General features: G+C 45.2%; 1 protein-coding gene across 1 annotated transcript; it reads left to right on the top strand.

The window, feature by feature from the left end:
- The first annotated feature begins 487 nt into the window (after window positions 1-487).
- LOC127303230 (probable LRR receptor-like serine/threonine-protein kinase At3g47570) lies at window positions 488-1,455 on the top strand. Its single transcript, XM_071820557.1, has 2 exons — window positions 488-926; window positions 1,032-1,455. The coding sequence occupies exons 1-2, from the start codon at window positions 557-559 to the stop codon at window positions 1,394-1,396; spliced, it is 735 nt and encodes a 244-aa protein (XP_071676658.1). The 5' UTR covers window positions 488-556; the 3' UTR covers window positions 1,397-1,455.
- The last annotated feature ends 15,176 nt before the right edge of the window (window positions 1,456-16,631 follow it).

Here is a 16,631-nt window from a genome sequence, read left to right as displayed (position 1 = left end):
CTCATGGTCGAAGGATTAGGTTACGATGTATCTTAAAGCTTGAAGCAAAACAAACTTAATGACTTGATCATATGCTAAGCTTACTATGGGTGTATGTCCATCACATCATTCACCTAATGATATGATCTTGTTATTAATAACATCCAATGTTCATGATCATGAAACTATGATCATCTATTAATCAACAAGCTAGTTTAACAAGAGGTTTACTAGGGACTCTTTTATGTTTACAAAACACACAAGTATTAATGTTTCCGGTTAATACAATTATATCATGGGATGCAAACATTTATCATAAAAACAAAGATATAATAATAACCATTTTATTATTGTATCTTAGGCATATGTCCAACAAGTAGACCATCAATTAATTTCTCATCTTGAGCTTGTTCGCGCCACCGATAATTTTAATGAAGACAACATGCTCGGTTCAGGAGGATTTGGAAAAGTGTTCAGGGGCCAACTAAGCAACGGCTTGGTAGTTGCAGTGAAGGTTCTCGACATGCGATCCGAGCACACCACTTGAAGCTTTGACGCCGAGTGTCGTGTGCTTCGCATGGCGCGACACCGTAACCTCATACAGATAATCAATGCATGCTCTAACATGGACTTCAGAGCATTGGTGTTACAGTACATGCCAAATGGAAGCTTAGACACGCTGCTGCACCACTCCCACTTGAGAGAAAGGCAAATTGGGTTCCATGAGAGGGTAGGTGTTATGCTCGATGTGTCAATGGCCTTGGAGTATCTGCACCATGGATATCATGAAGTGGTTTTGCATTGCGATCTGAAGCCAAGCAATGTTTTATTTGACGAGGACATGATCGCACATGTGGCGGACTTTGGCATTGCAAGGCTACTACAAGGAAATGATAGCTCAACGACCGCGTCAAACATGCCCGTTTCCATTGGGTACATGTCACCAGGTACCTAATTAATTAACACTAGTTATGGTCGTTAAATATACCCAATTCTTTTTTTTGGACTGATCAATCATGTTTTGACTTATATTTGTTTTTTTCCTTGTGTAGAGTATGGATCATACGGAAAAGCATCAAGAAAGAGTGACGTGTTCAGCTACGGTATAATGCTCCTTGAAGTTTTCACCGGAAGGAAGCCTGAAGATGCTATGTTTGTCGGAGACTTGACCCTTAGGCGATGGGTTCAACAGTTATTTCCTGCAGAGCTTATCCATGCCGTGGATACCCGGCTACTACACAGATCCTTTTCTTGGTATGAGCTGCACGATAACTTTCTGGCGCCCATAATAGAAATTGGTTTGCTCTGCACCAAGGACTCGCCTAAAGACAGGATAAAGATAAGTGATGTGGTCCTGAGGCTAACCAAGATTCAAATCGCGTACACCAAATGGACAACAAGGCATAATGATTTATGAGTATATAGGTTTTACCTATGATTTTTCTTGTTAGCAATACGCCAAATCACATATTCTGTTACCCGTGTAGGCACTATATGTTGATGCATATATTCCAAGTATATTTGAAAGGGGTGTAAATTGTTATTATCTTTAGTTAAGCCTGTCGCTGGGTTTGGTTAGTGTAGTGTTATCTGAATTTAGTTTTGAGTTAGGAAGTGCTTGTACGTGACTTGGTCTAGTCTTTGTCCGTTGCATAGGATGCGGTTTGTGGGAAAGCACACGAATCTAGCGACCGTGATGTTGCTTAGTGGCTAAGATTGAGGGGATGTAGGTATGGGCAAGGAAGATACACGAGGTGATCGTCAACCTTAACAACCATCTAGGGTTTCATCTCTCTCACCGGCGATGCTGCCGGTTTGCTCTGCCTTCAGTGGCCTTGGGGCCATGGAGGCGTGGCGGACCGTGGCCTCTCGCTAACGGGAAGGTTTCAGTTCTTCGTTTAGTTTATTTTTAGTGTCTTCTTTGGGATGGTGAGACGGTGGCTACATCCTAGAATTAGAATAAGGTCCTCCTTGTCCTATACTCGCTCCGGTGGTGCGTTTAGCGTCGGCGGAGGGCGCATGGATTCATGTGTCCGGCGGATCTCCTGGAATCTGGTTGGTTTTCTTGTTCGATGGTATAGTTTTAGGTCAGTCTCTTCCGATCTATGGTGTTATCGTTGGCGATGGTTGCTGCTCTGGTCCGTACGACAAGCTTTGTTGGGTTCCAGTGATGGAGGGGCGAGGATGGCGCCGCGTCTTCGGCTCACGCTAGTATTTATAGTCGTTGCTAGGTGGTCCAATGATCTATTTGTAATTTTTGTTATGTTTGGATCTCTTTGTACTGATGTTGATGATTATCAATAAATTGATGGAATTTAGAAAGTCCACGGTTTTAGGATTCAGTTGTAACCAGTTAACCACGATGTAAATAATAAAGAAAGAGGAGAAAAGCTACAGCGATTGAACGCAGCACAAAACTACGTGTCATTGTCCGGTTCTTGAGCGACCTCAGCACAAGGGGCTGAATCTAGTACAACTCATGGTGCTGGCCTGGAAAACGCACAGCCGGAGACTGGCTATGGCTTCTGGCCGTCGACATCTTAACTGCGTGCTTTAGTGGACCAGTTTTGCTTGCAGCCGGAGACTTCTCTACCTGACAAGATGATGTTTGGGCCCATGAGATGGAGGCCAACATGTCAATATATTTACTTTTGGTCCTAGAACTTTTGTTTGGTTTAAAACGACCCTTAAACTCTAAGAATGGTTCACTTTTAGTCCTTATTCCAATTGAGCTAGGCAATTATACTGCCACGGGTGGCAGAAAATGTAGGATAACGTTGCATAGAAAACAAAAATTTTCCTACCGCGAACACGCAATCCAACCCAAGATGCAATCTAGAAGACGGTAGCAACGAGGGGTTTATCGAGTCTCACCCTTGAAGAGATTTCAAAGCCTACAAGATGAGGCTCTTGTTGCTGCGGTAGACGTTCACTTGCCGCTTGCAAAAGCGCGTAGAAGATCTTGATCACCGGCGCCACGAACGGGCAACACCTCCGTACTCGGTCACACGTTCGGTTGTTGATGAAGACGACGTCCACCTCCCGTTCCAGCTGGCAGCGGAAGTAGTAGCTCCTTTTGAATCCGGCAGCACGACGGCGTGGTGTCGGTGGCGGTGGAGAACTCCGGCGGAGCTTCGCTAAGCGTGCGGGAGCTTATGGAGGAGAGGGGGCGGCTAGGGTTTGGGAGGGGGTGGCCGGCCACTCAAGGGGGGCGGCCAGGTTGTGGTCTTGGGGTGGCCGGCCCCCTCCCCTTGGCCCCTTATTATATAGGTGGAAGCCCCAAGTGTTGGACTACAAGTCTACGAATAAGACCCGAACCCAAAACCTTCCATGTGATAGGGAAACCTACCCAAGGTGGGAATCCCACTTGGGGTGGGATTCCCCCCCTTCCATGTGGGAGGGTGGCCGGCCCCCATAGGGGGAGTCCACTTGGGACTCCTCCCCCTCTAGGGTTGGCCGGCCATGGAGGTGGAGTCCCTCCGGGACTCCACCTTCCTTGGTGGTTTCTTCCGGACTTTTCTAGAACCTTCTAGAACCTTCCATAGAACCTTCCGGATCATTTTAAATCACATAAAATGACATCCTATATATGAATCTTATTCTCCGGACCATTCCGGAACTCCTCGTGATGTCCGGGATCTCATCCGGGACTCCGAACAAATATTCGAACTCCATTCCATATTCAAGTTCTACCATTTCAACATCCAACTTTAAGTGTGTCACCCTACGGTTCGTGAACTATGCGGACATGGTTGAGTACTCACTCCGACCAATAACCAATAGCGGGATCTGGAGATCCATAATGGCTCCCACATATTCAACGATGACTTTAGTGATCGAATGAACCATTCACATACGATACCAATTCCCTTTGTCACGCGATATTTTACTTGTCCGAGGTTTGATCTTCGGTATCACTCTATACCTTGTTCAACCTCGTCTCCTGACAAGTACTCTTTACTCGTACCATGGTATGTGGTCTCTTATGAACTTATTCATATGCTTGCAAGACATTAGACGACATTCCACCGAGAGGGCCCAGAGTATATCTATCCGTCATCGGGATGGACAAATCCCACTGTTGATCCATATGTCTCAACTCATACTTTTCGGATACTTAATACCTTTATAACCACCCATTTACGCAGTGGCGTTTGGTGTAATCAAAGTACCTTTCCAGTATAAGTGATTTACATGATCTCATGGTCATAAGGACTAGGTAACTATGTATCGAAAGCTTATAGCAAATAACTTAATGACGAGATCTTATGCTACGCTTAATTGGGTGTGTCCATTACATCATTCATACAATGATATAACCTTTTTATTAATAACATCCAATGTTCATGATTATGAAACTAATCATCCATTAATCAACAAGCTAGTTTAAGAGGCATACTAGGGACACTTTGTTTGTCTACATATCACACATGTACTAATGTTTCGGTTAATACAATTATAGCATGATATATAAACATTTATCATAAACATAAAGATATAAATAATAACCACTTTATTATTGCCTCTAGGGCATATCTCCTTCAGTCTCCCACTTGCACTAGAGTCAATAATCTAGATTACATTGTAATATACCTAACACCCATGGCATTCTGGTGTTGGTCATGCTTTGCCCTAGGGAGAGCTTTAGTCAACGGATCTGCTACATTCAGATCAGTGTGTACTTTGCAAATCTTTACTTCTCCATCTTCGATGTACTCGCGAATCGAGTGCTAACGCAGCTTGATATGCTTCAGCCTCCTGTGTGACCTTGGCTCTTGTGCATTGGCGATGGCACCCATGTTATCACAGTAGATGATTAATGGGTCCAATGCACTAGGAACCACACCGAGCTCTACAATGAACCTCTTCATCCATACCGCTTCTGATGAAGCCTCTGAAGCCGCTATGTACTCTGATTCTGTTGAAGACTTCGCCACCGTGCACTGCTTCGAGCTTGCCCAGCTTACTGCAGCACCATTCAATATAAACACATACCCAGACTGTGACTTAGAGTCATCAGGATCAGTGTTCCAACTTGCATCGGTGTAACCACTTACAACGAGCTCTTGGTCACCTCCATAACAAAGAAACATATCCTTAGTTCTTTTCAAGTACTTCAGGATATTCTTGACCGCTGTCCAGTGTTCCATTCCTGGATCACTTTGATATCTGCTAGTCAAACTAACAGCATGTGCTATATCCGGTCTAGTACATAGCATGGTATACATGATAGATCCTACTGCCGAGGCATAGGGGATATTACTCATCCTTTCTCTTTCTTCTGCCGTAGCCGGTCCTTGAGTCTTACTCAAGAACTTGCCTGGTAACATAGGTAAGAACCCTTTCTTACTTGCATCCATTCTAAACTTCGTTAGAATCTTGTCCAGATATGTACTCTGTGATAGCCCTATTAGGCGTCTTGATCTATCTCTATAAATCTTGATGCCTAATATATACGATGCTTCACCAAGGTCTTTCATTGAAAAACTATTATTCAAATAACCTTTTACACTGCTTAATAGTTCTATATCATTCCCGATCAATAATATGTCATCTACATATAATATCAGGAATGCTACAGAGCTCCCACTCACTTTCTTGTAAATACAGGCCTCTCCATGACACTGTATAAACCCGAAGTCTTTGATCACTTTATCAAAGCGTCGGTTCCAACTTCTTGATGCTTGCTTCAGTCCATAGATTGAACGCTGAAGTTTGCATACTTTGTCAGCATTTTTAGGATCGACAAAACCTTTGGGTTGTACCATATACAACTCTTCCTCAATGTCTCCATTAAGGAACGCCGTTTTGACATCCGTCTGCCAAATCTCATAATCGAAAAATGCAGCTATTGCTAACAAAATCCTCACAGATTTTAGCTTCGCTACAGGTGAGAAAGTCTCATCGTAGTCAACTCCTTGAATTTGTCGGAAACCCTTTGCGACAAGTCGAGCTTTATAGACAGTAATATTACCATCAGCATCTGTTTTTCTCTTGAAAATCCATTTATTCTCGACAGCCTTTCGGCTATCAGGTAAGTCTACCAAAGTCCATACTTTGTTATCATACATGGATCCCATTTCGGATTTCATGGCTTCTTGCCATTTGTTGGAATCTGGGCTCATCATCGCTTCTTCATACGTCGCAGGGTCCTCATCATTGTTATCCACAATCATGACATTTAGACAAGGATCATACCAATCAGGAGTGGCACGCTCCCTTGTCGATCTGCGAGGTTCAGTAGTTTCCTCGTTCGAAGTTTCATGATCATTATCATTAGCTTCCTCTGTTGCCGGTGTAGGCGGTACAGGTACAACTTCCGGTACTGCGCTACTCTGATCAACGAGTATAGATTCATCAATCTCATCGAGTTCTACTTTTCTTCCAGTCACTTCTTTAGTGAGAAATTCTTTCTCAAGAAAGGTTCCGTTCTTAGCAACAAAGATTTTGCCTTCGGATATGTGATAGAAAGTGTACCCTATAGTTTCCTTAGGGTATCCTATGAAGACGCATTTCTCCACTTTGGGTTCTAGCTTGTCCGGTTGTAACTTCTTTACATAGGCTTCGCAACCCCAAACTTTCAGGAACGACAGCTTAAACCATAATTCATACGGTGTCGTTTCTACGGATTTTGATGGTGCTCTATTTAAAGTGAATGCGGCTGTCTCTAATGCATAACTCCAAAATGATAACGGCAAATCAGTAAGAGACATCATAGAACAAACCATATCTAAGAGAGTTCGATTACGACGTTCGGACACACCGTTTCGTTGAGGTGTTCCCGGCGGTGTCAATTGTGAAAGTATTCCGCATTTCTTCAAATGTATGCCAAACTCATAACTCAGATATTCACCTCCATGATCAGATCGTAGAAATTTAATCTTCTTGTTACGTTGATTTTCTACTTCACTTTGGAATTCCTTAAACTTCTCGAAAGTTTCGGATTTATTTTTCATGAAATAGATATACCCATATCTACTCAGATCATCTGTGAAGGTTAGAACATAACGATAACCACCGCGCGATGCTACGCTCATTGGTCCGCATACATCGGTATGTATGATTTCCAATAAGTCAGTTGCTCGCTCCATGATACCAGAAAATGGAGTCTTAGTCATTTTACCCATTAGACATGCTTCGCATCTATCAAGTGACTCAAAGTCAAGTGATTCAAGTAATCCATCGGTATGGAGTTTCTTCATGCGTTTCACTCCAATATGACCAAGACGACAGTGCCACATATAAGTAGAATTATCATTCAATTTAATTCGCTTAGCATCAATGTTATGTATATGCGTATCACTACTATCGAGATCTAACAGAAATAAGCCATTCTTTTCTGGTGCTCGACCATAAAAGATATTATTCATAAAAATAGAACAACCATTATTCTCAGACTTGAATGAATAACCGTCTTGCATTAAACAAGATCCAGATATAATGTTCATGCTCAACGCGGGTACAAAATAACAATTATTTAGGCTTCAAACTAATCCCGAAGGTAGATGTAGAGGAAGTGTGCCGACAGCGATCACATCGACTTTGGATCCGTTTCCAACGCGCATCGTCACTTCATCTTTCAGTAGTCTTCGTTTATTCTTTAGTTCCTGTTTCGAGTTACAAATATGAGCAACCGAACCAGTATCAAATACCCAGGTACTAGAACGAGAACCAGTGAGATAAACATCTATAACATGTATATCAGATATACCTTCTTTCTTCTTCTTGACAAGGCCGCTCTTCAGATCAGCCAGATACTTGGAGCAATTACGCTTCCAGTGTCCCTTCTCCTTGCAGTAATAGCACTCAGCATCAGGCTTAGGGCCGTTCTTAGGTTTCATAGGAGGCGTGGCAGCTTTCTTGCCACCCTTCTTGAATTTTCCCTTAGACTTGCCCTGTTTCTTGAAACTGGTGGTCTTGTTGACCATCAACACTTGATGCTCTTTCTTGATCTCAATCTCAGCAGCTTTTAGCATGCCAAAGAGTTCAGGTAACTCCTTGTTCATGTTCTGCATATTGTAGTTCATCACAAAGTTCTTGTAACTTGGTGGCAGTGATTGAAGGACACGATTAATCCCCAGTCTGTTAGGAATCACTATTCCCAAGTCACTGAGTTTCTTCGCATGCCCGGTCATGGCGAGCATGTGCTCACTAACGGAGCTGCCTTCTTCCATCATACAGCTGAAGAAATATTTCGATGCTTCATAGCACTCCACGGCCGCACGAGTCTCAAAAATAGCTTTCAGCTCTTTCATCAACTCATGAGGATCGTGGTGCTCAAAACGTTTTTGAAGATCGGATTCCAGACTGCACAGGATGGCACACTGAACTTGAGAGTACCGAGTTTTCCGAGTCTCGTAAACAACTTTTACTTCATCGGTTTCAGTTTCTGCAGGAGGGTCACCTAGCGGTGCATCAAGCACATATTGCAGATTTCCGCCAGAGAGGAAGATCCTCACATGACGGAACCAGTCGGTGAAGTTGCTACCGTTGCTCTTAAGTTTTTCTTTCTCTAGGAACTGGTTAAAATTGATTGGGGACGCCATCTCTACAACATATATTTGCAAAAGTTTAGACTAAGTTTATGACAAATTGAGTTCAAATTTTAATTCAACATAATTAACAATCTAGGTGAACTCCCACTCAAAACAATATCCCTCGCATCGTCTTAGTGATCACACGAACCAAATCCACCGCACCTAAGTCCGATCATCACGAGACAAGGTGTGATTTCAATGGCGAACACTCAAAGTGTTCATCATATCAACCATATGATGCATGCTCTACCTTTCGGTATCACGTGTTCCGAGACCATGTCTGTACATGCTAGGCTCGTCAAGGCCACCTTAGTATCCGCATGTGTAAAACTGTCTTGCACCCATTGTATGCACTTGTTGATTCTATCACACCCGATCATCACGAGATGCTTCGAAACGACAAGTCTTGGCAACGGTGCTACTAAGGATGAACACTTTATTATCTTGAGATTTTAGTGAGGGCTCATCTTATAATGCTACCGTCGCGATCTAAGCAAAATAAGATGCATAAAAGGATTAACATCACATGCAGTTCATATGTGATATGATATGGCCCTTTTGTCTTTGCGCCTTTGATCTTCATCTCCAAAGCACGGACATGATCTCCATCATCGTCGGCGTAGCGTCAAGGTCAATGGCGCCGTCTTCATGATTGTCCTCCATGTAGCAACTATTACAACTACTTTGAAATACTACTCAACATGAAATTTAAAGACAACCATAAGGCTCCTGCCGGTTGCCACAATACAATAATGATCATCTCATACATATTCATCATCACATTATGGCCATATCACATCACCAAACCCTGCAAAAACAAGTTAGACGTCTCTAATTTGGTTTGCATATTTTAAGTGGTTTAGGGTTTTCGAGAGAGATCTAATCTACCTACGAACATGAACCACAACGTTGATACTAATGTTTTCAATAGAAGAGTAAATTGAATCTTCACTATAGTAGGAGAGACAGACACCCGCAAAGCCTCTTATGCAATACAAGTTGCATGTCGAACGAGGAGCAAGTCTCATGAACGCGGTCATGTAAAGTTAGTCCGAGCCGCTTCATCCCACTATGCCACAAAGATGCAAAGTACTCAAACTAAAGATAACAAGAGCATCAACGCCCACAAAACCATTGTGTTCTACTCGTGCAACCATCTATGCATAGACACGGCTCTGATACCACTGTAGGATAACGTTGCATAGAATACAAAAAAATTCCTACCGCGAACACGCAATCCAAGCCAAGATGCAATCTAGAAGACGGTAGCAACGAGGGGTTTATCGAGTCTCACCCTTGAAGAGATTCCAAAGCCTACAAGATGAGGCTCTTGTTGCTGCGGTAGACGTTCACTTGCCGCTTGCAAAAGCGCGTAGAAGATCTTGATCACCGGCGCCACGAACGGGCAACACCTCCGTACTCGGTCACACGTTCGGTTGTTGATGAAGACGACGTCCACCTCCCGTTCCAGCGGGCAGCAGAAGTAGTAGCTCCTCTTGAATCCGACAGCACGACGGAGTGGTGTCGGTGGCGGTGGAGAACTCCGGCGGAGCTTCGCTAAGCGTGCGGGAGCTTATGGAGGAGAGGGGGGCTGCTAGGGTTTGGGAGGGGGTGGCCGGCCACTCAAGGGGGGCGGCCAGGTTGTGGTCTTGGGGTGGCCGGCCCCCTCCCCTTGGCCCCTCATTATATAGGTGGAAGCCCCAAGTGTTGGACTACAAGTCTCCGAATAAGACCCGAACCCAAAACCTTCCATGTGATAGGGAAACCTACCCAAGGTGGGAATCCCACTTTGGGTGGGATTCCCCCCTTCCATGTGGGAGGGTGGCCGGCCCCCATAGGGGGAGTCCACTTGGGACTCCTCCCCCTCTAGGGTTGGCCGGCCATGGAGGTGGAGTCCCTCCGAGACTCCACCTTCCTTGGTGGTTTCTTCCGGACTTTTCTAGAACCTTCTAGAACCTTCCATAGAACCTTCCGGATCATTTTAAATCACATAAAATGACATCCTATATATGAATCTTATTCTCCGGACCATTCCAGAACTCCTCGTGATGTCCGGGATCTCATCCGGGACTCCGAACAAATATTCGAACTCCATTCCATATTCAAGTTCTACCATTTCAACATCCAACTTTAAGTGTGTCACCCTACGGTTCGTGAACTATGCGGACATGGTTGAGTACTCACTCCGACCAATAACCAATAGCGGGATCTGGAGATCCATAATGGCTCCCACATATTCAACGATGACTTTAGTGATCGAATGAACCATTCACATACGATACCAATTCCCTTTGTCACGCGATATTTTACTTGTCCGAGGTTTGATCTTCGGTATCACTCTATACCTTGTTCAACCTCGTCTCCTGACAAGTACTCTTTACTCGTACTGTGGTATGTGGTCTCTTATGAACTTATTCATATGCTTGCAAGACATTAGACGACATTCCACCGAGAGGGCCCAGAGTATATCTATCCGTCATCGGGATGGACAAATCCCACTGTTGATCCATATGCCTCAACTCATACTTTCCGGATACTTAATCCCACCTTTATAACCACCCATTTACGCAGTGGCGTTTGGTGTAATCAAAGTACCTTTCCGGTATAAGTGATTTACATGATCTCATGGTCATAAGGACTAGGTAACTATGTATCGAAAGCTTATAGCAAATAACTTAATGACGAGATCTTATGCTACGCTTAATTGGGTGTGTCCATTACATCATTCATACAATGATATAACCTTGTTATTAATAACATCCAATGTTCATGATTATGAAACTAATCATCCATTAATCAACAAGCTAGTTTAAGAGGCATACTAGGGACTCTTTGTTTGTCTACATATCACACATGTACTAATGTTTCGGTTAATACAATTATAGCATGATATATAAACATTTATCATAAACATAAAGATATAAATAATAACCACTTTATTATTGCCTCTAGGGCATATCTCCTCCAGAAAACTCAAGACAACGCTGCATGGGTAGAGAGGCAGGACGATGTTGATAGGCAAAGCAAGCAGGCCTTTGTGGTGCATTGGTGCAACGTTTCAAATGAATTTGGAGAGAGAGAGAGAGAGACTGGTTCGGGGACACAAGGGTTTCAATTTTTTATTAAGTTATTGGGTTCGACATCTCAACTAGCTTGGGCTTGGTCTAGTTCAAAAACAATTTGGTTGGTTGATTATTTCTTCTTTCCATGTCAGCGATTATATCAATTGAACCAAAAAAGGATGAAAAGTGAACTATTCAGAGAGTTCAAGGTCCATTCTAAACTAAAAATAAATTTTAGGATGAAAAGTGAAATTCCTCAAAAGTTCAAGGACGAGAAGTGAACCACGTTGCACAATGCAGAGGTCTAAAATAGAGGCACCACGTTAATCTACATCATAGGAATTATTTGGAAAATAAAACCCTAAACTCCTTGGGCCTCTCTTCCCCGGCCAGGCCTTGCTTTCTCTTTCTGGCCACTCCCTCCCGCGTGGGCCAGCCCACCTCTCTCCTCCCTCTTTCCCAGCCCAGCCGCAGCTCCTCCTCCTCTATCCGGCCCAGCCCAAACCAGGCCGTACCCCTTCGGCCTCTTTCCTCCTCCTATCTAGCCCGATACCGTTTCACCTTTGGACGCGGTCTTCCTTTCTTTTTCGTTCTCGTCACGCAGCAGAGCACGACAGCTACTCCCGTCCTTCCCCGTGTGGTCCTCCTCTCTCACCTGCTGGTTAAAGCCGCTCCACACGCGCCTCGTGTGAACCCTATCTTCCTCACGCCAACCACCACGCCTCGGCGCCACCACTTTCCCCCTTCCTTTTTCTTCTCCTCCAAGTTGAAGCAACACAGGGGAGAAACCCCACAGTACACCTCCTCCCCGCCATGGCGCCACCGCTACGGGCTGCCCCTCGTCGATCTACGACCACCGGTGGCTCCGCCTTGTTCTCCTCTTCCACCTCGTCCAAGGAATCGAACGCGGACGCCCCAAATCGCCTCCGCCGTCCTCGTTTCTTCCCCAGCCCCGGCGGCCTTTTTGTTCAATTCCGACGACCTCGACCTTTCCCCGCCGCTACTGAGCACGCTGATGTCTACGCCCCCTCCTTTTCCTGTAGACAGTGTTGGGTCTCCAAGAGCAGAGGTTTGTAGAACAGCAGCAAGTTTTCCCTTAAGTGGATCACCCAAGGTTTATCGAACTCAGGGAGGAAGAGGTCAAAGATATCCCTCTCATGCAACCCTGCAACCACAAAGCAAGAAGTCTCTTGTGTCCCCAACACACCTAATAGGTGTACTAGTTCGGCGAAGAGATAGTGAAATACAGGTGGTATGAATAAGTATGAGCAGTAGCAACGGTGCCAGAAAATAGCTTGCTGGCGTGTAGTTGATGGTGGTAGTATTGCAGCAGTAGTAACACAGTAAAATAGTAAACAAGCAGCGATAGCAGTATTTAGGAACAAGGCCTAGGGATTACACTTTCACTTGTGGACACTCTCAACATTGATCGCATAATAAATAACTCTTTCTCATATGTGCTACATACACTCTTTTGTTGGATGATGAACACATTGCGTAGGATTACACGAACCCTCAATGCCGGAGTTAACAAGCTCCACAATAATGTTCATATTTAAATAACCTTAGAGCATAATAGATCATTGCAAAATAAACCAAGAACTAACATAGTGCACACACTGCCCACATTACACTATGAAGGAGGAATAGATCACATCAATACTATCATAATGATAATTAACTCCACAATCTACAAGAGATCATGATCATAGCCTACGACAAGAACCACATGGTGCACACACTAGTCACCTTTACACCATGCAGGAGGAATAGATTACTTTAATAACATCACATGAGTAGCACACAACTAGTAGCGATACAAAGCTCATCATATGGATCTCAATCATGTAAAGCAGCTCATGAGATCATTGTATTGAAGTACATAGGAGAGAGATTAACCACATAGCTACCGGTACAGCCCCGAGCCTCGATGGAGAACTACTCCCTCCTCATGGGAGCAGCAGCGGTGATGAAGATGGCGGTGGAGATGGCAGCGGTGTCGATGGAGAAGCCTTCCGGGGGCACTTCCCCGTTCCGGCGGCGTGCCGGAACAGAGACTCCTGTCCCCCAGATCTTGGCTTCGCGATGGCGGCGGCTCTGGAAGGTTTCTGTGGGTTTTGTCGAACGTATCAGGGTTTTCGCGACGGAGGCTTTAAATAGGCGGAAGGGCAGCCTCGGAAGGTCGAAGGGGCGCCGACACTATAGGGCGGTGCGGCCAGGGCCTGGGCCGCGCCGCCCTATGGTCTGGGCCCCCTGTGGGTCCACTCTGGCGACTCTCGGGTGTTCTGGATGCTTCCGGGCAAAATAGGAACCTGGGCGTTGATTTCGTCCAATTCCGAGAATATTTCGTTACTAGGATTTCTGAAACCAAAAACAGTAGAAAACAGGAACTGGCACTTCGGCATCTTGTTAATAGGTTAGTTCCAGAAAATGCACGAATATGACATAAAGTGTGCATAAAACATGTAGATATCATCAATAATGAGGCATGGAACATAAGAAATTATCGATACGTTGGAGACGTATCACACGCCAAGGCGTTCACGGTGAAGTCCTCGTTCTCCTGAGCCTCTTCCCGCTCTTCCTCCCTCTCTGGAACATCGCCCCCTTGGTGACCGTCGTTGTTTCGCCGCAGGTGTCGACGCCGGTGAGCTCTCCGGCGGCCCCCGTCAACGGATCCGCCTCCTCCTGACCCGCGCCGGCGAGGCCCAACCGGCGCACACCCGCACGCCTCCGGGGAGGCCCTGCAACGCCACTTCCTTCGTCACCGAGCCGCGGTGACCATGCCTCCCTGGAACGCGCACGGCAAACCGGTGTCGAGCACCTTGCGTTCGTGCGCACGGAAGGTTTGCCACGTCATCGTCCACGTCTACACGCTGGGTCCCACCCATCATCGACCGTGGCTGGATGTTCTCCCGGTGAGAAATCACTCTCCCAGATCCAGATCTGATCTTTTTGCGCTTTGGCCCCTGCGTCTTTTCCAGTACCAACCCGCGGTCCTTGCCGCTGTCGTTTTTTAAAAAAAACCCCTGCACCTTTTCTAAATCAACCCGGGGTCCCTCCCCTGGTCAAACTTTATTTTCGGGTCCTTCCCAATTAAAATAAAATCTGTTTATCTATTTTAAATACTAAAAACTAATCTGTTAATAACTTTTAATTGGTAACTCGAAATAAAAAGTGTTCTATATGGATTTTGATCAGAAAAATGTGAAGAACATGAATATGCCATCCATTCATCTGTTTGCATCTCGCATCATGACGCGCGTTGATAGTTGTGCATGTCCACCCCACACATATATGCGGAGTATTTTGGATTTCCAACTATGGTTTTCCCCGCTCCGTTTAACTTTGAAGTAGCGCACCCCTGCCATGTCTTGCCATGCTAATCAACACTTAAACTCGTCGGTAGAAATGCAACTCCAACCTAATTTGATTGTCCGGGGTTCCGACTTCGCCTAAATTGGATAAGTTGCATCGCATCATAATTGCCATGCCATGCATACCATCTTCATCATGCCGGTTCTTTATCCGTAGTAGTAAGACTTGCATACGTTGTTTGTTCCAGCATTTGCTTCTTCCCGCATAGGATCGCGAAGTGGTGTGGTGAGATACGACAAGTTCTTCGGATGTTCCTCGACAACCTTTAACAGGCAAGCATTTCCCCTATACTCATGCCCCTGCAGAAGTCGCTCACCTATTTTATTTTGCCTTCTCCCTCATGCTATTCTTAAGTTGCGTTCTTGTCACGTGTCCTTTCCACTTGTTATCTCAAGCAGCCCATATTGCCACCACCACCTCCTACGGCTATTGTTTGGTTATTGAGTTTGCCCTTGCGAGTCGTAGTGCATGCTAGTGCTGTTTTATCTCGTTACCGTTATTTTTATCTTACCGGGTTATATGTTGGGAAGAATCATGGTTACTTTAGTTGTTGATAATTGTTCAGCGGAGGCATCGGTGGGTCAGCTGATCGTTTTATGACGGCTCACTTGTGTTTCCTTAATAATTTAGGTCCCGAGTTCTTGTTATCTGTTCCGAGACTGAGCGCTCTAACCACACGTGGGTATGCTTACCGGGTCTCCCCTCGACCACTGCCGGAATCTACATATTTGTCCAGTGGCCACAACTAGTTTGGATGTTTGTTTTGTTTCTCCCGGGCGTGCAAGCATGTTCCTTTGTGGTCAGATGATATGATGTAACTTTTGGGGAAGCCATGTTGCCTTGTAACCCCGTTGTCTCTTGCACGTCCGTAGGTGCGGCACGTATTGTTAAGAGGTCATCCTCTAGTGGGCTCTGATCCTCTTAGCCGTTCTCGCAACAGCTAGGTCCGCGTCGGAGTTTCGATCGGGCTCTGAAACGGGTTAACTTAGTTAGGTGGCTTCCTAGACATTGTTGTAGTGAAGGAGAGTGCGTGTCGTGATATCCACCTGTCGTAAGTGGGTTGATCATGCGTGTGGGCACATTTGGGCACCCCTGCAGGGTTACAATCTTATCGATAAGCCGCGTCCGCGGTTATGGACGACTTGGAGCTGTATGGCTCGACCATAGACAACTTACACCTGTTGTTTCAATACTAATAACTTGCATAGTAAGTTAGCACAACCTAAATAATAACTGGTTAAAACTTGACAACCGTGTGAGTGCCTTTGCTAGTACTTCTTTGCGAAGGGGGAACACATCGGCTGTGTTATGGTTGCAGAGTATAGAACTGTTAGCTTATGCGCTCTCTCATCTCCTCTGATTAGACGACTGTTGTAGAGTGTCTCTATAGGTTTTTAGTGCTTGCGCTGCCGCTTAACTCCACCATATTGCCTATGACGTTCCTCTTGCGTCCTCTAAGTTCCCTGCGTGCCTCAAGTACAAAGGACGACTGGTTGACGAATGCTTATACGTCTTGAAGTCTTGTTAAGTACGAACCCGTACTTATTGCTGCTTCTACGGGATATAACCGGGCAGGTATGAAGATATGTTCGATGAAGACGACGTTAGCAAGGTTACCCTTCCGGCTTGGCCTGGGCAGGGTTATGGACGCCACTGGTTATCTTCAGGACTCTTA

Source organism: Lolium perenne, chromosome 5 (genome assembly GCF_019359855.2).
Source record: "Lolium perenne isolate Kyuss_39 chromosome 5, Kyuss_2.0, whole genome shotgun sequence".
Taxonomy (NCBI): Eukaryota; Viridiplantae; Streptophyta; class Magnoliopsida; order Poales; family Poaceae; genus Lolium; species Lolium perenne.
The sequence above is the reverse complement of the archived record's forward strand: the minus strand, read 5'-3'. Positions and strand labels throughout refer to the sequence as shown.

Coding starts and splice junctions, on each gene's coding strand:
- LOC127303230 (XM_071820557.1), top strand. CDS start 557: ATGGCGCGACACCGTAACCTCATACAGATAATCAATGCATGCTCTAAC. Junction 927..1,031: donor CATTGGGTACATGTCACCAG/GTACCTAATTAA, acceptor TTCCTTGTGTAG/AGTATGGATCATACGGAAAA.